Genomic DNA, 24,942 nt, shown 5'->3' on the forward strand with positions numbered 1-24,942 from the left:
ATACTTGAATTCTTAAAAGTATTTATTTTATACCATAATCAATTAATTATACATTAATAACTAATTACAAAAAGTAAAAGCATCATAAATTTTAGAGAAACAGAAGGGACATTAGAATTATATATTTCAATGAAATTAAAAATTTTATAGCATCAACACTATTTATTCAGATGATATCTGATATGAAAAACTGATTATATAAAACATAAAATGCTGGGTAAAATTAATTTAATATGCTTCCAGATATATAGGTCTGAAGAAAATTAACAGAGTCCAGGGAATGTAATGGAATGTGGTTTCAGAAATGTTATTAAGCAATGAAGTTGCCAGATGCCATCAGGGAATAGATGGGACCTAGGTACTAGATCTCTTTCATATAAATATTAGGAGCTCCTCAAAGGTAGGTAGATGAATTTGAGAATACTACACATAAAGCTAATCTTAGGATGAAGTAAATACCTTGGAAAAAGTGAAAGAAAGAAAGAAGGAAAGAAGGAAGGAAAGATAGAAAGAAAGAGAGAGAGAGAGAGGGAGAGAGGGAGGGAGGGCGGTGGAAGAAAGAGAGAGAGAGGGAGAGGGAGGGAACTGAAGATCACAAAGAAAATTTTAAACCGATCTTGTTATTTGGTGATTTTTAAATACCTACCTACATACATACCTTTTGAGCTATAATGGGCATTTTAACAGTGGTTTAACACTGTAAATTCAAACTCTAATCTGTTACTAACTCAGGATTTTTAATTTAACAGAAACTAGGCTTGCAATGTGCCCAGGAACAAGATAAGATCAAGTATAATTTCTTTTGGTAGAACCATGAGGAAAGTCATCCACAAGAATTACCATAGATAGAATAACAATAATGGACTCACAATCAAAAATTATGAACCCCATAGGGAAGAAGCTCTATGAGTAAGAGTCATCTGAAACAACTAACAGAATCAAACCCATAAGTACTTCCAAACTTAAATATACTTTTAAAAATGCAATAATCATGTTTCTATGTTTAAAAAAGTAAAATAAGAAAAACAAAGTATAAATCAAGAACCCTAAACTATTAAAAATCGTTAGACATCCCTGTCATTTAGTCAAATGGAAAATTTAGAAACAATGCAAAAACACACACAGTTTTTTTTAATTTTATTTTATTATGTTATGTTAATCACTATATATTACATCATTAATTTTTGATGTAGTGTTCCATGATTCATTGTTTCCATATAATACCCAGTGCTACATTCAGTATGCGCCCTCTTTAATACCCATCACCAGGCTAACCCATCCCCCTACCCCCCTCCCCTCTAGAGCCCTCAGTTTGTTTTTCAGAGTCCATCGTCTCTCATGGTTCGTCTCCCCTCCGATTTCCCCCCCTTCAGTTTTCCCTTCTTACTATCTTCTTTTTTTTTAACATATAATGTATTATTTGTTTCAGAGGTACAGGTCTGTGATTCAACAGTCTTGCACAATTCACAGCGCTCACCATAGCACATACCCTCCCCAATGTCTATCACCCAGCCACCCCATTCCTCCCACACCCCACCACTCCAGCAACCCTCAGTTTGTTTCCTGAGATTAAGAATTCCTCCTATCAGTGAGATCATATGATACATGTCTTTCTCTGATTGACTTATTTTGCTTAGCATAATACCCTCTAGTTCCATCCACATTGTTACAAATGGCAAGATTTCATTTTTTTTTTGATGGCTGCATAATATTCCATTGTATATATATACCAGCTCTTCTTTATCCATTCATCTGTCAATGGACATCTTGGCTCTTTCCATAGTTTGGCTATTGTGGACATTGCTGCTATAAACATCGGGTTGCATGTACCCCTTCGGATCCCTACATTTGTATCTTTGGGGTAAATACACAGTAGTGCGATTGCCCGGTCGTAGGGTAGCTCTTGAGGAACCTCCCTACTGTTTTCCAGAGTGGCTGCACCAGCTTGCATTCCCACCAACAGTGTAGGAGGGTTCCCCTTTCTCCGCATCCCCACCAACATCTGTCATTTCCTGACTTGTTAATTTTAGCCATTCTGACTGGTGTGAGATGGTATATCATTGAGGTTTTGATTTGGATTTCCCTGATGCCGAGTGATGTTGAGCATTTTTTCATGTGTCTGTTGGCCATTTGGATGTCTTCTTTGGAAAAATGTCTGTTCATGTCTTCTGCCCATTTCTTGATTGGATCATTTGTTCTTTGGGTGTTGAGTTTGATAAATTCTTTACAGATTTTGGATACTAGCCCTTTATCTGATATGTCATTTGCAAATATCTTCTCCTATTCTGTCGGTTGTCTTTTGGTTTTGTTGACTGTTTCTTTTGCTGTGCAAAAGGTTTTTATCTTGATGAGGTCCCAATAGTTCATTTTTGCCCTTGCTTCCCTTGCCTTTGGTTATGTTTCTAGGAAGAAGTTGCTGTGGCTGAAGTTAAAGAGGTTGCTGCCTGTATTCTCCTCTAGGATTTTGATGGACTCCTGTCTCACATTTAGGTCTTTCAACCATTTTGAGTCTATTTTTAAAAACACACACAGTTTTGAATAATGGTGGTGTTAAACATCAGGTTAGACAGAGCTGAAAATAGAATTAATAAAAATTTAAAACTGGAAACAGAAAATCCAAGCTCTATACTCCAGAGTTTTTAGGGATAGAGTTTTTAAAAATGAGTAGAATCACTTAATGAAAGTCAGCATTCTGGGCGCCTGGGTGGCTCGGTCAGGTAAGCATCTGCCTTTGTCTCACTCAGGTCATGATCCTGGAGTCCTGGGATGGAGCCCCGCATCAGGCTACTCTTCAGTGAGGAGTGTGCTTCTCCTTCTCCCTCTGCCACTCCCCCTCGTTCATGCTTTCTCTCCCCTCCTCAAATAAATAAAAATCAAGAAAGAAAGAAAGAAAGAAAGAGAAAGAAAAAAGGAAGGAAGGAGGGAAGGAAGGAAGGAAAGTAGGAAGGAAGGGAAGAAAGAAAGAAAGAAAGAAAGAAAGAAAGAAAGAAAGAAAGAAAGAAAGAAAGAAAGAGAAAGAAAGAAAGAAAGAGAGAGAAAGAAAGAAAGAGAGAGAGAGGGAGAAAAAGAAAGGAAGAAGGAGAGAGAGGGAAAGAAAGAGAGAGAGAGAAAGAAAGAGAAAGAAAGAAAGAAAAGAAAGAAAGAAGAAAGAAAGAAAAAGAAAAGAAAGAAAAAGAAAAGAAAGAAAAAAAGAAAGAAAGAAAGAAAGAAAAAGAGAAAGAAAGAAAGAAAGAAAGAAAGAAAGAAAGAAAGAAAGAAAGAAAGAAAGAAAGAAAGAAAGAAAGAAGAAAGAAAGAAGGAAGGAAGAAAGCATTCTTCAGATTCAGGAAGTCTAAAAAACCTTACCACAATAAATAAAAATATATCCATGCCTAGTAACTTAAGTGTTAAACCACAGTTGACCAATGAAAGTAAAAAGTCATAAACCAGCCATAGGGGAAAAAAAAGTTTTCGGCAACTGGTAAAAGAATTAAATAATTGACTTCTTAAGAGCGACAATGGAAGTCAAAAGAAAATGGAATAAATCTGTGTTGAAAGGTAACCACTTTAAAGCACAGGAATATAAGTGCACTGAGCTATATTTCACTGAAGATTTTTTATACAAACATAATGAATGCTTAAACATAATTAGTATAAATAATTTTAACCTCCTTAAGTTAGAGAAACAAAACTAAATTACAACAGTACAATGTAAATTAGGAATCCAGTAATGTAAGTTTATTTATTTATTTTTTGCATGGCATGTAAAAAACCTCACTTTACATTTTATATTAATTTACATACATGCTAAAAATTGGACTACCTTAAACTGGAAGAAGTATATACACTTTAAACCAGGAGAAGGAACATTTAATAATGAAGGGGGTAAAAACCTCAATCAGACCTAAAGAAAGATGGAAAAAAATAAAATATAACAAAATAAAATAAAATGAGACAAAGAAAACCAAACAAAAGGCAAAATGTAATCTAAATATATAAATAGCTACAATACATGGAGGAAATGGAAATGGACTGAGTCAAATGCATGCAATTTAAAAAAATAACCTTCAATAATGTCTCCAAATCAGTGGGACATAAACATTTCAGATGATGATCAGACCTACAGTAATAGCTAAAAAAAAGGAATTTATAAAATTTTAAGATCTTTTATACATAATATAATGTATTATAATTAATATACATTTTAATTTATAACTGATTTGGTTTGTTTTATCATATATTATGTAATATATTAATATATAAAATAATTTTTATCATTTCCTTTATATATAAATAAAGGTATCAATGTGAACTTTGAATACAGAGATGTCTAAACAAACTAAATTCATACAAGGAAGAGCATTCCTCAGTTTGCATATATCAGTGGCTGCTTTCCTCAAAGAGGTAAACACTTCTTTATTCTGTGAATAGGGATCAGATCGGGCTCAATGTTGGCATCAAGACTCTTCAGGGCACATAACTTGGGCTTCCAACAAGCAACATTAAACTAAGTTAAAAATGCAAGTGTTACGGAATGAATGTCTGTGCCTCCCTGACCCAAATTCATGTATTGAATCCCCAAACCTCAATATGGCTATATTCCAAGATGGAAGCCTCAAAGTAAGTAATTAAGGTTAAATTAGGTCATAAGGATGGGGCACTGGTTTTATATAATTAGCATCCTTTTAAGATGTAAGAAAATACATTTCTATTGTTGAAGCCGCCCAATCTGTGGTGCTTTGTTATGTACCAAAAAGACATTTATTAAGAAGTTATGTTTATGAAATATTAAAGAAAAAGAAGTAAGCAGGATTGGGCAGGGAGATACTTTTTCTTTATGTTGAAACATTTTTTAAATTTAAATTCAATTAACATATAATATATTAGTTTCAGAGCTAGAGGTCAATGGTTCATCAGTCTTATATAAAACCCAGTTCTCATTACATCATGTATCTTCCTTAATGTCCATCACCCAGTTACCCCATCCCCCCACCCTCACCTCTAGCAACCCTCAGTTTGTTTCCTATGATTAAGAGTCTCTTATGGTTTGTCTCCCTTTCTGATTTTGTCTTGTTTTATTTTTTCCTCTCATCCTCTATGATCCTCTGTTGTTTCTTCTATTCCACATGAGTGAGATCATATAATTGTCTTTTTATCGCTGACTTATTTCACTGAGCATAATACCCTCTAGTTCCATCCATGTCATTTCAAATGGCAAGATTATTATTATTTTTTTTTTTTTGATGACTGAGTAGTTCCCATTGTGTATATATATGCCACATCTTCTTTATCCATTCATCTGCCGATGGACATCTGGGCTCTTTTCATAGTTTCACTATTGTGGACATTGCTGCTATAAACATTGGGGTGCAGGTGCCCCTTCAGATCACTACATTTGTATCTTTGGGGTAAATACCTAGTAGTGCAATTGCTGGGTCATAGGGTAGCTCTATTTTCAACTTCTTGAGGAACCTCCATATTGTTTCCCAGAGTGACTATACCAGCCTCATTCCCACCAACAGTGTGAGAGGGTTCCCCTTTCTCTCCTTCCTCGCCAACATCTATTGTTTCCTGACTTGTTAATTTTAGCCATTCTGACCAGGGTGAGGTGGTATCTCATTGTGGTTTTGATTTGTATTTCCCTGATGCTGAGTGATGTTGAGCATTTTTTCATATGTCTCTTGGTCATTTGTATGTCTTCTTTGGAAAATCAGGACTTCTAGTACTATGTTGAATAACAGTGGTGATAGTGGACATCCCTGCCGTGTTCCTGACCTTAGGGGAAAAGCTCTCCGTTTTTCCCCATTGAGAATGATATTTGCTATGGGCTTTTCATATATGGCTTTTATGATATTGGGCTATGTTCCCTCCATCCCTATACTGTGAAGAGTTTTAATCAAGAAAGGATGCTGTTCATTGTCAAATGCTTTTTCTGCATCTATTGAGAGGATCATATGGTTCTTGTCCTTTTTTTTTATTATGTAGTGTATCACATTTATTGATTTGTGGACATTGAACCCCCATTGCAGCCCAGGAATAAATCCCACTTGGTCATAGTGAATAATCCTTTTAGTGTACTGTTGGATCCTATTGGCTAGTATCTTGGTGAGAATTTTTGCATCCATGTTCATCAGGGATATTGGTCTGTAATTCTCCTTTTTGGTGGGGGCATTGTCTGGTTTGGGGATCAAGGTAATGCTGGCTCATAGAGTTTGAAAATTTTCATTCCCTTTCTAGTTTTTGAAACAGCTTCAGAAGAATAGGTATTAATTCTTCTTTAAATGTTTGGTAGAATTCCCATGGGAAGCCATCTGGCCCTGGACTCTTGTTTGTTGGGAGATTTTTGATTACTGCTTCAATTTTCTTGCTGGTTATGGGTTTGTGCAGGTTTTCTATTTCTTCCTGTTTCAGTTTGGTAGCTAATACACGTCTAGGAATGCATACATTTCTTCCAGATTGCTTAATTTGTTGGCATATAGTTGCTCATAATATGTTCTTACAATTGTATTTCTTCGGGGTTGGTTGTGATCTCTCCTCTTTCCTTCATGATTTTATTTGGGTCCTTTCTCTTCTCTTTTTGATAGGTCTGGCCAGGGTTTTATTGATGTTATTACTTCTTTTAAAGAACCAGCTCTTAGTTTCATTGATATGTTCTACTGCTCTTTTGGTTTCTATTTCATTGATTTCTGCTCTGATCTTTATTATTTCTCTTCTCCTGCTGGGATTGACTTTATTTGCTGTTCTTTCTCCAGCTCCTTTAGATGTAGGGTTAGGTTGTGTATTTGAGACCTTTCTTGTTTCTTGAGAAAGGCTTGTATTGCTATATACTTCCCTCTTAAGACTGCCTTTGCTGTATCCCAAAGATTTTGAACAGTTGTGTTTTCATTTTCATTTGTTTCCATGAATTTTTTATTTATTTATTTTTTTAAAAGATTTTATTTATTTATTTGAGAGAGAGAGTGAGAGAGAGAGAGAGCACAAGAGGGAGGAGCAGGAGAGGGAGAAGCAGACTCCCCGCCGAGCAGGTAGCCTGATGCGGGACTCGATCCCTGGACTCCAGGATCATGACCTGAGCCAAAGGCAGTCGCTCAACCAACTGAGCCACCCAGGCACCCCACCATGAATTTTTTAAATTCTTCTTTAATTTCCTGGTTGATCAATTCATTCTTTAGTAGGATGCAAACTCATCTCTGGAACAGGTGTCCGTCTATTCCTATTAGAACAAATCACTTGTCCCTCCAGAAGGTTCCCTATGTGCCACCATGCTGTTGGTAATGCCAACTAGTTGAATCTACTTGGTTGTCCAATTCCTTTTCTATGGTAGATACATTCTGGTGGTCATGAATATGAGACACAAAGATCTTCACACCCATGCCTACTCTAATATATTCACCCACAGGTGTCTACTTCATACCACCCTCTCTTCTATTTTCTAGGCTTTTTCCTTTTATGAACTTGAATAGACAATCAGACCATTTGCCATTGCCCATAAGTCCATATACATTCTTACCTTGAACCAGTATGCATTTCACATTAAGTAGAAGACTAGGTGTAGCACCCACAGACTGCCTCACTAAAAAGAAAAAAATAAAAAGATTTTCTCTTGCTACTTTCTTTCAAGGCCAACCCTGCGTGGCTATAAAACAGCTGTTGCCAATTTTTTACCTAAACCAACATACTGAGTCTTTTCATTCAAATAGGAAGCTCAGTTATTTTCCTTCTCCATCTTCTATGACTCTCCCCACTCTAATACAGCATCCCTTAATATGGCCATAGGACCAGGCTCAGTGAGAGGTGCTACTGCAACCACATGGGTGACACAGCAGTATTGGGCACACACCAATAATACAATGGCTGGTATACATATGTTAATATCAAATTAAACCGTAATACAGGAGTATTATCAGAGAAGAATAAGGACATTTCCTAACAATAAAATAGCCAATTACATAAGAACACCTAACAATCTTAAATGTGTTTATACCTAATAATATAGCATCAGTATACACTAAATTAAATGGAGAAGTCAAATTCACAATCATATTTGAAGGTTTTAACAGTCCTTATTCAATAATTGATAGAAATACAGAAAAAACAAAACAAAACAGTGAGGTTATAAAAGATTTAAACAAGATTTGAATCCACTTCAGATAACCTGTATATTATACACTATTTATACAACCTCAGAAAACCTGCTCTCTTTAGGTGCCTGTGAAACATTCACCAAAATTGACAATATACTATCTCATTAAGCAATTCTCAAAAAAATTCAAAATCATTTGGCCTGAGTAATAACAACTTGAATGTGGGGCGCCTGGGTGGCTCAGTTGGTTAAGCGACTGCCTTCGGCTCAGGTCATGATCCTGGAGCCCCGGGATCGAGTCCCACATCGGGCTCCCTGCTCAGCAGGGGATCTGCTTCTCCCTCTGACCCTCCTCCCTCTCATGCTCTCTGTCTCTCATTCTCTCTCTCGCAAATAAATAAAATCTTAAAAAAAAAAAAACACAACTTGAATGCTACAACCAATTAAGTTTGTAGCAAGCACCTAAACCAGTGCTCAGAAGAACTTTGCCACTTTAAATGATATATTATAAAAAAGTAAGACTTAAAATCAATTATATGAACTCCTCTCTCAAGAAACCAGACCAAGGAAAGCATATTCAGCTCAAAAATATTAGAAAGAACAAAATTATCAGTATAAGGAAAGCAATAAATGGAATAGAAAACAGATATAAATAGTACAAATCAATAAATCAAAAATTCATTTTTTGAAAGAGTAATAAATGTAACTCTTTAGCAATTTTGATCAAATAAATAAAATAGCAAAAACAAATTACCAATTAGTAAGGAAAGGCACACATCATTACAAATCCTAAAAAAAATTTAAAGGATATTATAAGCAGTACTACACCAATATATTTGAAGATTTATTTTTTTTTTTTTAAAGATTTTATTTATTTATTTGAGAGAGAGAGAATGAGAGAGACAGCACATGAGAGGGGGGAGGGCCAGAGGGAGAAGCAGACTCCCTGCCAAGCAGGGAGCCCGATGCGGGACTCGATCCCGGGACACCAGGATCATGACCTGAGCCGAAGGCAGTCGCTTAACCAACTGAGCCACCCAGGCGCCCATATTTGAAGATTTAAATAAAAGGAACAATGCCTGGAAAAAGAGACATTAATGAAACAGACACAAAAAGAAAAAAAAAAAAAAAAAAAAAAAAGAAAAGCAATCTAATAGTTATAGATAGACGCCTGGGTGGCTCAAGTTAGTTAAACATCTGCCTTTGGCTCAGGTCATGATCCCAGAATCCTGGGATTCAGCCCCACATCAGGCTCCCTGCTTAGCTCCCTTCTCCCTCTGCCCCTCACCCTGCTCATGCTCTTCTCTCACACTCTCTCTCTTTCAAATAAATAAATAAAATCTTTAAAAAAATAGTTCTAGATCTAGTATATATATACATAAAGACACTATATTACTTTAAGGATTACTATAAAGTTACTCCATTAATACTGTGTGAGATTCACATAAGTAGAGCCAAACATAACGGAACAGAAGAGAGGGCACAGTAGGTCCTCACTTCTATGGTCACTCAATAAAAACAACCAAACAATTCCATGTAGGAAAGAATATACTTTTAATAAATGGTGCTGCAGCAACTGGAAATCCAGAATGGAATGCATTAGCCTTGACTCCTACCTCTCAATATTCTAAACTTAATTCAAGATGAAACCTAAATATGAAGCTAAACTATGAAGCTTCTGGAAGGAAACACTGGAGAATATAATCATGGCCTTGTGTTAGACAAAGATTTCTGAAACAGGACATGGAAAATGTAACCAGGAAAAAAATGACGCATTTGACTTTATCAAAATTATTAAAAATCTGCTTATTGAGTACACTACTAAGAAAGTAAGAAGGTAAGCCATAGAAGGTAAGAAAATACCTGGAATTCAAATATCTGCCAAGGATTTCATATTCAGAACATAGAAATTGTACAAATTAATAAGAAAAGCAAGCAAACCAATTAAAAAATGAGCAAAGGATTTGAAAATTCTCTCCTAAAGTATAATATTCAAATAGACTAGAAGCACATGAAAAGTTGTCAAACATGATTATTCCTTAGGGAAACACAAATTAAATCAGAGTCAAAAACAACTAGACACTCATCCAAACAGGAAATCAAAACTATTTACAATCCCAAATTAAAATCACAATGAGAGACTGTTAGACACCTTATTAGAGATCGAAAATTAAAATGTGTTATCATGCAAATGCTATATAGCCAAAATCTAGGAACAACACAAATATCCATTACATGGAAAATGGAACAAACTACAGTGCTAAATTCATTCAAAGGAATATTAAGCAGTAATAAAGACCAAATTATGGATAAATGTAATAACACTTTACAATAAAAGAAATTTTGTAATAATGTGGAACAACTGGAACTTTTATATGCTCTTGTTAGGAATTTAAAATGGTATATGTCCACTTTGGAAAACAATTTTTTAGTTTAATAAATACTGAAACATAGACCTACCATATAGCACAGTCATTCTACTATTATTTATTTACCTAAGTGAGCCAGGGGACAAAATTAAAAAGGATCAAGGGAAAATGTGTTTTTTTTGGGGGGGGTAAGTATTATGGGTAGGTATATTCTCTTGATTATGGTTATGATTTCATAGCTGTATACATATGACAAAACTTACCAAATTATACACTATAAACATAAAGTTTAATGCACATAAAATACATCTTAAACTTGTTAAACACACATTTAAGACTTCTCAGAATTTGCTACTAAAATTAAACACACACACACCCAATAACTCAACAATTCTACTTCTGGAGAAAGGAGGGCCTATGACCACAAAACTACTTGGTATGACAAAGTTTATAGTAGCTCTATTCATCATAGCCAAAATCTTGGAATAACACAGATGTCCATTACATGGAAAATAGAACAAACTACAGTGCTAAATTCATACAAAAGAATATTAAGCAGTAATAAAGACCAAATTATGGATAAATATAGTAACACTGCAATAAAAGAAATTTTGTCTTTATTTGGTCGGTTGTTACATAATATAAATATAAAAATTACATATAAAAATTCATACATAAATATCAGGATCTACATTTAAGATTTTATTTCATTGTGTATGAATTATACCTCGAGAAAACACCCAAATGTATATACATGTGTATATGCCTATATTTATCTCTGTGTCTGGATATGTATATACCTCTTTTTCTTTTCCTTTTTTTTTAATAAAGATTTTATTCATTTATTTGACAGAGAGAGACACACCCAGAGAGGGAACACAAGCAGGGGGAGCAGAGGAGGGAGAAGCAGGCTTCCCATGGAGCAGGGAGCCCGATGGGGGCTGGATCCCAGGACCCTGGGACCATGACCCAAGCCGAAGGCAGACGCTTAACGACTGAGCCACCTAGGCGCCCCTATACCTCTTTTTCTATGTATATACATAGAAATACATACCATAATCAAGAGAATATACCTACCCATAATACTTACCCCCCCAAAAAAAAACCACATTTTCCCTTGATCCTTTTTAATTTTGTTCCCTGACTCACTTAGGTAAATAAGTAATAGGAGAATGACTGTGCTATATGGTAGGTCTATGTTTCAGTATTTATTAAATACTATATATGTATACATGTATACATATACATATACAGAAAGATATGTGATGGGGAGGGACAAAAAAGATAGGAAGGACAATACCAATCAAATTAAAGTAGGTATGTATTCATAATAGATAAAAATAAGAAAGTTTCCTACATAATGATAGAAGCTGCAATTTCAAAGGAGAATACAAGAATTCTATATTTGTACATCTAATAATAATTCAAAAACAAGAAAAATTTAACAAATTAAAATAGAAAAATAGACAATTCCACAAAGTATAAGATTATGTTAAAATCAGCCAATTAAAGCTATTAAATATATCAAGATTATCAATTTGTAATAAATAGAAGATTTTAAGAAAATATTTTATTCAGTGAGGGTGTGTATTTTTTTCTGTACTCAATTGGAAAACATACCTGTAGTATAGTACATTTGAGAAAATCAATGCGGTGTGACATACAGAAAATTTCAGAGATTCTGTATCACACATGATATATTTTCTGAGCACTGTACAACCATGCAATTATGTTGAAAATGATGATGTAAACATTTAAAAATTCCCATCTACTGCCCAAAGAAATAAAATATGCCAGTAATACTTAAGAAAACCCAGAAAATGAACCTAAATTTAGACATAGAAGGAAATTTACATAATATGTTTATAATAAATATATATGAGGTTAAAGTTAAAAAAAATTGGGGAGTTAGAAAACAGAATGAAATAGAAATAAGAACAGACTATGGATTGGAGGAAGTTAAGATGACAGAATAGTAGGGGGATCCTGGGCTTGCCTTGACCCTCAAACACAGCTAGATCAACATCAAATCATTCTGAACACCTAGGAAATCAATCTGAAGATTAAGAGAACAATCTGCACAATCAGAGGGAGACATGTATGCAAGTATGAGGTATGGAGATATGAACTGGGGGAGAGAAAAGCTGCAGTACCACAGAGAGGAGGGAGTCCTTGATGTGGAGAGAGGACAGAGAAAGAGAGGGGGAGAGAGGGCAGTGGGTCAAGTTCCCGCAAGAAAACACTCCCCCAAAACCAGTGACTGGGGAAGCAAGAGGAACTGATTATCACAGGTTTTACAAACAGTGAAGCTCAAATTCTGAGGTTTTAGAAGCCTGCACCATTTGGCAGAGTCAAGCAAGGCAGGCGGTGGTGCTCCTGGGGAGAAGGAGGGCAGAGGCCCAGGAGCAGACAGTAGATGGCACGGTGTAGGGATCCCCTCGGTCGCACTGGGAAAGAACGTTCCGTTGCTGGAGTACATTTGGAAGAGGGTATACTGCCTCTCCAAGGACAAAAGACCCACCAGGAGCCACTGAACTGCCATTCATAAGCAAAAGACAGAAGTTCACACAGAGGTCAGATAACCTGGTTATAGCTTTTTGCTGTGCTTCACAGAAAACTCCAAGCACCTGTGGGGCCATGTGACTGCTCTTCTGGGACAAAACCACACCAGACACTCTGGAGCAGGTCTGTGCCTTGCTGGCTCCTTTAAGATTTCGAGTTTTGAATTCCAGCCACCAGCCAGAAATAAAGCATAAGAAACTGTGGCACCGGGCGTGCCTATGTCCTGGGCACAGGCAGGTTGAAGGCAGGGCTCTGACCAAGGCCTGGGACAGAAGAAGGGACATTGTTTGCTTTTCTGTGAGGGCTTCCTGAACAGAAGCAGGTGCAAGCTCCCCTCCCTGGGGATGAGAGAGTGGGGTCACCATCTTCCCCCCAACCCACTAGCATGGTTGGTCTTCAGTGAGCAACACAGTGCCCCCAGTGGAAGCTGGAGCCACTTACACCAAACGTCCCTCCCACCCCTCCCTCCCCCACCCGTGCCCTCAGGGGCATCTTTAACAGGGCAGGTCTGTGAGCAAATGCAGCTGGCCTCTCCCCTAGAGGACCAGCACGGGCCCCTGGCATGCAACAAGTCTACTGATCATAGAGTGCTCCAAAGTGTCAGCTTCAGTTCAGCTGGAAATAGGACCAGGCTTTTTTTTCTTTTTTTTCCCTTTGGAATCAGGCTTATAGTTTTTGTTTGTTTGTTTGTTTTTTCCTTTCCTCTTCTCCTTCTCCTCCTCCTCCCCTCCACCCCTCCTCCTCCTCTTCTCCTCTCCTCCTCCTCCTTCTTCTTCTTCTTCCTTTTTTTTTTTAATCAAGCTTATTTTAACAAAGAAATCAAAGCACACCTTGTTAATGGTCCAAATACTCCCCACTACAAGTAAGGAGGAACTCAGCAGAGGGCTAACCTGTGGGAAAGAGCAGCCAAAACACAACGGCAGAGTGAACACAGCATACACCAGAAACACTTCCTGAACCACCAGGCCCTATAGAGTGTATGACCCCTTCTTAATATAGCATTACTCTCAGGAGCAGGAAACATAACAAGACTTCATAATATGCAAAAGACAGAAACCTAGAGATAATGACAAGATGGAGGAATTCTCCCAAAAAGAAAGATTGCAAAGAAACCACAGCCAGGGATTTACTCAAGACAGATATAAGCAATATATCTGAACAGAGAATTTCAAACAACAGTCATAAGAATATTTACTGGGGTTGAAAGAGCATAGAAGACACCAGAGAAACCCTGGCTGGAGAGATAAAAGATCTAAAAACTAGTTAGGCTAAAATTAAAAATGCTATAACTGAGATGCAAAACTGGATGTAATAACAACGAGGATGGAAGAAGCAGAGGAACAAATAGGTGATACAGAAGATAAAATGATGGAAAATAATAAAGCTGAAAAGAAGATGGAAAGAAAACTATTAGATCACGAATATAGACTTAGGGAATGCAGCAATTCCATAAAGTGCAAAAATATCCATATCATAGGAGTCCCAGAAAAAGAACAGTGGGGAAAAAGGGGCAGAAGGTTTATTTGAACAAACTATAGCTGAGAACTCCCCTAATCTGGGTAATGAAATAGGCATTCAAGTCCAAGAGGCACTGAAATCTGGACCACATTTTTATGTCATACACAAAAATAATTTCAAAATGGATGGATGAGCTCAATGTGAGACAAGACACCATCAAAATCCTAGAGAATACAAGCAGTAACCTCTTTGACCTCAGCCATAGCAGCTTCTTATTAGACACGTCTCTGGAGGTAAGGAAAACAAAAGCAAAAATGAACTATTGGGATTTGATCAAGATAAAAAGCTTTTGCACAGCAAAGGAAACATTCAACAAAACTAAAAGGCAGCCTATAGAATAGGAGGAGATATTTGCAAATGACATATCTGAAAAAGGATTAGTGTCTAAAATCTATAAAGAACTTATCAAACTCAACACCCAAAAAACAAATCATCCAGTTGAGAAATGGACAGACTTGAACAGACATTTTTCCAATGAAGACATCCAAATGGCTAATAGACACACAAAAAGATGCTCAATATCACTTATCATCAGGGAAATACAAATAAAAACCATGATGTGATACCACCTCATACCTGTCAGAATGGCTAAAATTAACAACACAGGTAACACAGATGTTGGTGAGGATGAGGAGAAAGGGGAGCTCTCTTGCACTGTTGGTCGGAATGCAAACTGGTGCAGCCACTATGAAAATGTTCCTCAAGGGGCGCCTGGGTGGCTCAGTCGTTAAGTGTCTGCCTTCGGCTCAGGTCCTGATCCCAGGGTCCTGGGATCGAGCCCCGCATCGGGCTCCCTGCTCAGCAGGAAGCCTGCTTCTCCCTCTCCCAATCCCCCTGCTTGTGTTCCCTCTCTCGTTGTGTCTCTCTCTGTCAAATAAATAAATCTTTAAAAAAAAAAAAAGGAAAATGTTCCTCAAAAAGTTAAAAATAGGGATGCCTGGGTGGCTCAGTCAGTTAAGCATATGCCTTTGGCTGAGGTCATGTTCCTGGGGTCCTGGGATCAAGTCCCGTATAGGGCTCCTTGCTCAGCAGAGAGCCTGCTTCTCCCTCTGCCTGCCGCTCCCCCTGCTTGTGCTCTCTTTCTCTTTCTCTCTCTGACAAATAAATAAAAAAAAATCCATTTTTTTAAAAAAGTTAAAAATATAACTACCCTATGACCCAGCAATTGCACTATTAGGTATTTACCCAAAGGATACAAAAATACAGATTCGAAGGGGTACATGCACCCTGAGGTTTATAGCAGCATTATCAACAAAGACCAAACTACGGAAAGAGCCCAAGTGTCCATCTACTGATGAATATATATATGTATGTATAATATATATATATATATAAGCAATAAAATATTATTTGGCCATAAAAAAGAATGAAATCTTGTGATTTGCAACAACGCAGATGGAGAGTGCACTTGTGATGAGCACAGGGTATTAATATCACACTGTGTGTGAACCAACTGGAATTTAAATAAAAACTTAAAAAAAGGGAGAACGTGGAAGTAGTTTGTAAATAAAGTGCTATATAAACTTAAAAAATGTTAACTAAAATTAAAAAAAATTTGACAAATCTATGACAATATTAATAGAGATCCTAAACCCAAAAATATATGTTAATAAAATAAGTATAGCTACACATGCTGCAAATATTTTTTAAAAACATAAAAATCTTTGTTGAAGAAATTTTAAGCAGAAAAAATATTCTTATTAATTATAACTTGCCAAAACTGACTCAAGAAAAAATAAAAACTTGAAAAGCACTAAACAATAAAAAATTGAATCAATAACTTCCTTTTCACACACACAGAATATGGCCCAAAAAATTTTTAAGTGAGTAAACTCCATCATTTTAATCTGATAATAGCATTTAAAAGTAAACCTGTTCTGACTGAATCTGCAGCTTGAGGTTTTGAAACTACTGCTTGGGCCTGTTGCCTACTCCCCTCTGAGTTACACTCAGACCCAAGTCCTGTGAGTAGATTAGGTGGTGAGTGGCACCTCTGCATTTATAAAGTATGAAACCACTGAGCAGCGGCCCTGCCTGAAGGCATTAAAAGAATATAGTCTGAAAAGCACGATTTGGTCTAACCATTTCAAATTGTATGAAAGGATATTGAGAACAAAGTAAGTGTTTTTTCAGGGGGAAAGAGGGCAGAACTGGTTCTTTAAATATCAATAATGTCAACTGATTTTGAGTCCAGTGCCTTTTCAAAATTCTGCAACAAAAATCTTTTGAATTAAGATATCTCAACCCTATTTAACCTGATTCTCTTTTTGCTGAAAGTAAACTGAAACAGCATCTTTATCTCAATAGAGAAAGAAATATGTGATTGACAAATTATAACTCCAGACCCATCCTCAACATCCAATACAGAGAAGAGTCATCTCCATTTTTCAGCAAATAAATTGGGAAATCAGATGCTATGATACCACCTACAAACTTCAGACATCAAAAAAAATATATTATTGGAGGAAAAATTTTAAAAAACTTTAAAAATTTTAAACTTTAAACTTTAGGGCGCCTGGGTGGCTCAGTTGGTTAAGCAACTGCCTTCGGCTCAGGTCATGATCCTGGAGTCCCTGGATCGAGTCCCGCATGGGGCTCCCTGCTCGGCAGGGAGTCTGCTTCTCCCTCTGACCCTCCCCCCTCTCATGTGCTCTCTCTCATTCTCTCTCTCTCAAATAAATAAATAAAATCTTTAAAAAAATAAATAAACTTTAAACTTTAAAATTTTTTAAAAAAACTTTAAATGTTTACTACTAGAAAAATGGTGTAAAATGATTTTAAATGATTTTAAATGATTTTAAAACTAAGTAAATAAGTATTTGTGGGGTATCTTACTCTTTAATTTTTTTTAAGATTTTATTTGTTTTGGGGCGCCTGGGTGGCTCAGTCGTTAAGCGTCTGCCTCCCGCTCAGGTCATGATCCCAGGGTCCTGGGATCGAGCCCCGCATCGGGCTCCCTGCTCGGTGGGAAGCCTGCTTCTCCCTCCCCCACCCCCCCTGCTTGTGTTCCCTCTCTCGCTGTGTCTCTCTCTGTCAAATAAATAAATAAAATCTTTAAAAAAAAAAAAAAGATTTTATTTGTTTATTTGTTAGAGAGGGAGAGAGAGAGAAGAGAGCACAAGCAGGGAGAGTGGCAGACAGAGGCAGAGGGAGAAGCAGACTCCCCGCTGAGCAAGGAGCCCAATGCAGGACTCGATCCCAGGACCCTGGGATCATGACCTGAACTGAAGGCAGATGCTTAACGGACTGAGCCCCCCCCCAGGTGTCCCTCTTTTATTTTTTTTAATTTAAATTCAATTAGCCAACATATAGTACATCATTAGTTTCAGCTGTACTGATGAATTATTGAACACTACATTTACTCTTTTAAAACAGTTGTTAAGTAGGAACTGTCAGTTAACTCACATAGCAGAAGCCAAGTGGCCAGGAGGCTTATATGACTAAAATGACAGAAAATAAAATACATGAAATTATACCCGTTCATATCTAAATTAGGAACATATCTAAAAAATAATTTTAACAAGAATCCCTTCACATTTTTTCAGGGCAATTAGTACACCTACAGCTTAGAGTCAATGATACATTTCTAACTTATGTTAAAAACATTTTATTTAATTATGCTCTTTATACTACAAATAATCCAAGAAATGCAGATCACACATGTGCTTTTTTCAGCACTGCTTAAATGTAAAAGAAGGATTTTCATTTATCCATATTTAAATATGTCTTTCTTTTCTTTTTTTTAAAAGATTTTATTTATTTATTTGACAGAGAGAGACACAGTGAGAGAGGGAACACAAGCAGGGGGAGTGGGAGAGGGAGAAGCAGGCTTCCCGTGGCGCAGGGAGCCTGATGTGGGGCTTGATCCCAGGACCCCGGGATCATGACCTGAGCCGAAGGCAGACGCTTAACGACTGAGCCACCTAGGCGCCCCTAAATATTTATTTCTATCTCCTGTAGAACAAGTAGACATAAAAACAAACTACAAATATTATTAAAATTTTATTGTGCCTTGTTATTGATGGCTCATATTGTGGAAATCATTTTTATAAAAAAGTAAATTATTGAAGCATTTACTAAAGAAAAATCACCTTATTTAAAATAGTTGGCATGTTGAAGATGTTTAACATATTTGTACAGGAACTAAATGAGTAAGATTTCTCATTTCAGATAATTAAAAGGCATGTATACTTATCTTCCAATTGTAATTGATAGCTATATTTTAACTTGAAACTACTCTTTCTAAATAGATAAAAATGTTTTTAAGTAGTTAATATGACTTAAAAAGCTGATTATTGTATAATGTGTTTAAGTTATGATCTCCTACTTAAATGACCACATAAACACACACACACACACACACACACACTGCTATAAAAGAATAGTCAAACTTTTAACTTTCCTATCATTTCAAAGTTTGGTATTCTCTTATAACAATAATCAGTATCACAACAAAAACAGCAGCATTTAATGGCACTATTAACTCTAAAACCTAAAACAGCAACTACATTAATTATATTCATTATACTTAATTGAACATAATCATCTAACCTAACAATTCCTGTACACTAATTAATAAAACAGCATGTCTTCTAGATCAGAAATATATAAAAAGAGTCTTTCTTTTTGAGTAGATCTTTTTTGGTAAAACGTGTTGAGCCACAATTTAGTGTATACAGAAAATACTGAAAAACATTTATTCTTTTTTTTTTTTTTTTTAAAGATTTTATTTATTTATTTGAGACAGAGAGAATGAGAGAGAGAGAGAGCACATGAGAATGAGAGAGAGAAAGCACGAGAGGGGGGAGGGTCAGAGGGAGAAGCAGACTCCCTGCCGAGCAGGGTGCCCGATGTGGGACTCGATCCTGGGACTCCAGGATCATGACCTGAGCCGAAGGCAGTCGCTTAACCAACTGAGCCACCCAGGCGCCTGAAAAACATTTATTCTTAATATAATTTTAGTGTACCTTAATTTCATATTCTTGCTGATAATGATGTAAGAATATAGTGCCAGATTATTTTTTTAATGTAAGCAAATGTTTTCCAATAATCCTGGGATTTTTACTGCTCTTGTCAGCAAGTAATTTTGGAGAAGGTTTTACCCTTGATCGTTTTATTCCAAATATCATCTCTCATCAAATGCCTTACCCAAACCTTTTCACCCTCATTCCTCTTAACATGATTTTGCATCCTACCTAAGAAAATGCTTATTGCAACTTCGTTTCTACAAATAAAAAACTATATGTGGATATCATTATATTTTACACCCCTCTGAATGGAAAAGGTGTTCCTTCTTCTCCAAAATTTCTGTCCGCAGTGACACAACCCTTGACCAGGTTAATAATCACTGCCATTATTATTCTATCTCACAGAGACTTTTCATTTTTTTTTTTTTTTTTTTTTTAAATTTTTTTATTTATTTGACAAAGAGAGAGATAGTGAGAGAGGGAACACAAGCAGGGAGAGTGGGAGAGGGAGAAGCAGGCCTCCCGCAGAGCAGAGAGCCCGATGTGGGGCTCGATCCCAGGACCCTGGGATCATGACCTGAGCCGAAGGCAGACGCTTAACGACTGAGCCACCCAGGCGCCCCTTTTCATTTGTTTTGTATCTTTTCTGCACCCACTGACTGCAGGTCCCCTCTCAAACTCCCTCTCCCTGTTTCTCCTCCCTCCAACTTCCCAACTTCTTCTTTATAAGATCTCTCATATTCAGCATCAACTTCACCCACCATCATTTACTTGGTCTTCCTTTCCACCATTTTTCTCTTAGTTTTTACATTTTATTTCATTCAAGTTTATAGATAACGTTGTATCCCAAAATCTCCCAAATGGTATCTATAATTTTCCCCCACTATACAAGCCACATTTGCTAATGAAAATGATAAAGCAGTTTCCAAATGCCAACTAACACTAAAATTATGTAATCCATAATTTTCAAATCAACTCAATATTTTTTTTTTTTAAGATTTTATTTATTTGACAGAGAGAGACCCACAGCGAGAGAGGGAACACAAGGGGGGGAGTGGGAGAGGGAGAAGCAGGCTTCCCGTGGAGCAGAGAGCCCAACGTGGGGCTCGATCCCAGGACCCTGAGATCATGACCTGAGCCGAAGGCAGCCGCTTAACGACTGAGCCACCCAGGCACCCCTCAACTCAATATTTTGTATTAATAATCCTCTTTCATGGAAAACAATGTTGAGGATCAGAGAATTTAAGTTGTTTAAGTCTTCACAGCTTATAAACTACAAAGCCATGATGAAAATCTTAGTTTGATTACATATGCATGTTTTTTCTACCAAGACAGGTTGTTTCTCCATATCCAAATGTCTTAGATGTTCAATATATGCCTCACACTCAATTCCAAAAATGATTCTTTTCCATCATCTCTATTCCTCTACCTCCATGCTTTCTCTCTCACAGTGAATGGTACTGCATTTCAAATCCATCATTCAAGCCAAAAATCAGTGAAGTATATAGACTTCTTCATGTATAATCTGTACAGAATTCCTATGGATTCTATTTAATATATTTTTTGAAACCTAGTTTTTCTTCTGTTGAAAAGACAACCACTGATACTGCTTCATGTTAAGCCCTTACTCTTTTTGGCCAGAAGCAGCCCAAAGATTAGTATCTTTCTTCCTTAGAATTCATCTTCTACATAGGAGTGAAAGCGATTTTTTTTTTTTTAAGATTTTATTTATTTATTTGAGAGAGAGAGCAGGGGGAGGAGCAGAGGGAGAGGGACAAGCAGACTCCGTGCTGAGCACAGATCCCACAATCCTGAAATCATGACCTGAGCTGAAACCAAGAGTCGGAGGCTTAACAGACTGAGTCTCCAGGCTCTCTTGAAAGTGTTGGGGATTTTTTATCCTAAGCCAAATCTGGTTACCTGTCTGCTTGAAACAATCCATTGTAGTGAAATCAAAACTACATTTCTTAAGATAGTCTACAAAGGACTAAATGAAGTGGTCCTTAAACACTTCTCATCTTGTACTCTCTCCCCAGCTCCCTGCACTCCTGCCTGCTTATGACTCTCAGTCTAATCCTCCAGCACAACCAGTGCTTCGGCCTTTCCACTTGATGTAAGATATTCACTTCATTGGCTCCTCCTTTGCCATTTAGGTCACAAATTACATATTTGCCCCATTTAAACAAGATTCTTCCTCTACTCATTTTCTATTAAAATGCCCTAATTTTCTTCAAATCATTTTTTTTAAATAGTGGTTATATATTTGTTTACTTGTTTATTATCTCCTCCCAGTAGAAGGTAAAGTTTATGGGAGCTGGAATCTTATTCATCAATACTTTGATTTCCTAAAACAGTATGGGTAGTAATTCAAATATTTATTGAACATATGAAAATACTTTACTGTCTTTCTGAATCTGAATTTAAAAAAGGATACCTATTTATGATTAGATAATTTAAGGAATTATTTCTAATTTCCACATGACATTTTATTGAAATATACCTTTGACTTTAAAGTTACTAGTCCCTCTGCCATTTCCTACACATTTGCCTATATAATTCACGGTCTTTACTCTAGGCATATATTTCCTGACAGAGTACCTGACATAGCTTTTAACCTAATCTGGCACAGATATTTTATACTATAAAATAGGGGGTAATGTAGAGCCCTTAAAGCACTTGTTACTTTTGGAATATTAAAAAAATCTAAGACATACACGGAACTTTCCATTTCCAGGAATATGACTGCATGGTTGCTCTGTTAATATTATGTTCAACAGAACAGAATAGGTATTAGGGCCACCTCTTCCATTGAAAGATGAATTGAAGAGATGATAAAATAAGATTTTCTGCCCCAAGTACAGGAGAAAGCAAAACACAAAGAATTAAATTACTCTTGAAGTTACTCTTCCCATGAAAGCATTTCCTAACCCCAGGAACTTGAACATCAGATTTTTCTGTTTAGGAAGCACAACAATGGAAACCAAATGCAGGATATGTTCCACATGGGCTGTGGAGTGGAGATATATTCACCATAAATGTGGGATCCCAAAGGCTACCCCTCAGTATAACAATAAACCCCATTAAGCTGTTCTACCACTCATTGCCAGAAGCCTGCCAGGAATTGCCTTACATTCAGCAGATCTGTCGCAGGGAGGAAGAAGCTCCACAGAAGCTGTAACCAATATATCTAAACAGCTTATAATTCATTACTTTAGCACATACTACTTCAGATTAACTTGATCTTTGTAACAAACTAGTAGCTAATGTTCATCAAGCAATTGTGCTTATCCCTCACTTTATAGATGGAAAATGGAAAGCAAGATAGGATAAAGTACTTTGCTCAATGTCACTGAGCTAGCAAAGAACACAGCTGAAACTACCCAAGGCAGAAATCTTTCTAAGCTATTAAAGTGCTTCCCTGTTTCATGTTGCTACACAAAATATCACTTAAAAATTTTGACTGCAAAATTCATAACTCAAAAGGATATGTTCCTGCACTCAACTAAAATTTCTGATTGCCAAATTCATAACTCAAAAGGTTGTATTCCTATACTCACTTCAGGTTTTATGGAACTAAAATGTCATGATGTGTACGGTGTATGCGTCGTGTGTGAGCACTGACTCCCTTTCAGATTCCTATGGTGATTTTCTGCCACTAAACTAAAATGTTTATACATTTCATAGGCAATATTTACAAGATAAATGTTTCAATTAAGATAGTTGAATACATAAAAACTTAAAAATAGAGGACACAATAAATTCCTTAAGGATCATCCATTTTATAGATTGTATATAATAACATGTAATAGATGTATACATATATGTATACATATAATTTGCTGAGTTCCTTTAAAATAATAATTTCAAGTATCTCATTCTCTTTTGTCCATTTATTTTTAAGATAAAAATCTTGGGCACCCGTGTGGCTGCGTCGGTTAAGCATCTGCCTTCAGCTCAGGTCATGATCCCAGGGTCCTGGGATCAAACCCTGCGTCAGGCTCCCCACTCATCGGGGAATCTGCTTCTCCCTATCCCCCTACCCCTCTCCGCAACCCCTGCTTGTGCTCTCTCTCTTGCTTTCTCTCTCTCAAATAAATAATCATTTAAAAATTAATAAAAAAAATAAAAATCTTAAATCTATTTTAAAAGAATCTAGAATATCACGGGAACATTACAATATGAACATGTTCTTTAAAAGGAAGGAAACAAGATGTTCCCTTAGATACAAAGGCTAAATAATGATACCACTGTTACTAACCAAATGTATGTCCAAAATGGAAGTTAAGTAAAGATAATTTGGAGTATAATGAAATTAGCAGTAAGAAATAAAACCATTTAAGAGAGCTTGCTGTTGATAAATTAATAATAACAATTCTGGTCCATAATAATGGATTAGTTTAGATCCAATAGGAAGTAAAACATAGGAGTAATGGGAGAGGGGAAATCCCTAACTCCTCTGAATTGTAACTCAACATCATAACCTTACCTGTCTACAAAACCCAAATCGAGTCCTTTCCCCTCTACAACATATTTTATTTGATCTTCAGTAGTCTTTGACCATCAAAAGTTAAGGAAGGGTCTCATGTTCCAAAATACCTTCCTGCTTCTGTAACAGACATTTAGGAGCAGGGTAGGTAGAACCATAACATCTGAGATATGTCAACTTGGTTGCTGAATCTCTCTCTCATACAATGACCCCTTTCTACATGGTGGTTGTCTCTATAATATCGCCTCAAAAAACCATGTGGTAGAAGGCTAATGATTTTAAAAGCACTTTGAACTTCTTACACATATAGATGTCTTCCTATAAGACCATGTGTATTCCTTTGTCATGGGTTTGCCTTTTAGGAAAAATTCACATACTTGACTTGTTTTTCCTCATGGCTGCAAACCATTCTCAATGTTCACAAACTATCTGATAATATATTTTTGATAATAAATACAACCAGATACCAAAAGAGAATTTGTAAAATTAAGTTCATTGATTTACTTTATTTGTAAATGCATACTGCTCATTTACTGTATCCCAAGCACTGAGCTTGTTGCCTTAGATACGACTGTAAAAAGGAAAGACAAGATCCCTTGGGTAATTCATTGTCAAGTAGGGAAGACAGACATTAAGACTGTGGCAAGTGCTTAGATGGAAGTACAAAAGACCAAATAACAGAAGTTCCTAACCAGGCTAAGACTCCAAAAAATGATTCCTAAAAGGCAATATGTAAGTTAAAATCTGAAGACTGAGTAACAGGTATTGAAGGATGAAAGGAACAGTATATGGAAAATCTTTAAGCAAAATATCAGCACACCTGTTCCAGGAAATACAAGAAAAGTTTAGTATGTGTGGGACACAGATTAAAAGACAAAGAAATCAAACAGAAAAGACAGTCTTAGACCAGATGATGCAGGACTTTGCAAACCATGTTAATATTCTGAAGTTTTATGTTAAGCATAATGAAAAGTCTTT

At 36.4% G+C, this 24,942-nt stretch overlaps 1 protein-coding gene across 1 annotated transcript in view; it reads right to left on the reverse strand.

Annotated features, from left to right (window-relative positions):
- Window positions 1-2,283: 2,283 nt before the first annotated feature.
- Window positions 2,284-24,942, reverse strand: part of LOC144381304 (uncharacterized) — a 112,969-nt gene continuing 90,310 nt past the window's right edge. The window contains exon 4 of the mRNA XM_078068241.1: window positions 2,284-2,510. Coding sequence (XP_077924367.1) covers window positions 2,496-2,510 — 15 coding nt within the window. The 3' untranslated portion in view covers window positions 2,284-2,495. The remainder of the gene's footprint in view (window positions 2,511-24,942) is intronic.

This window comes from Halichoerus grypus, chromosome 3 (genome assembly GCF_964656455.1).
Source record: "Halichoerus grypus chromosome 3, mHalGry1.hap1.1, whole genome shotgun sequence".
NCBI lineage: Eukaryota > Metazoa > Chordata > Mammalia > Carnivora > Phocidae > Halichoerus > Halichoerus grypus.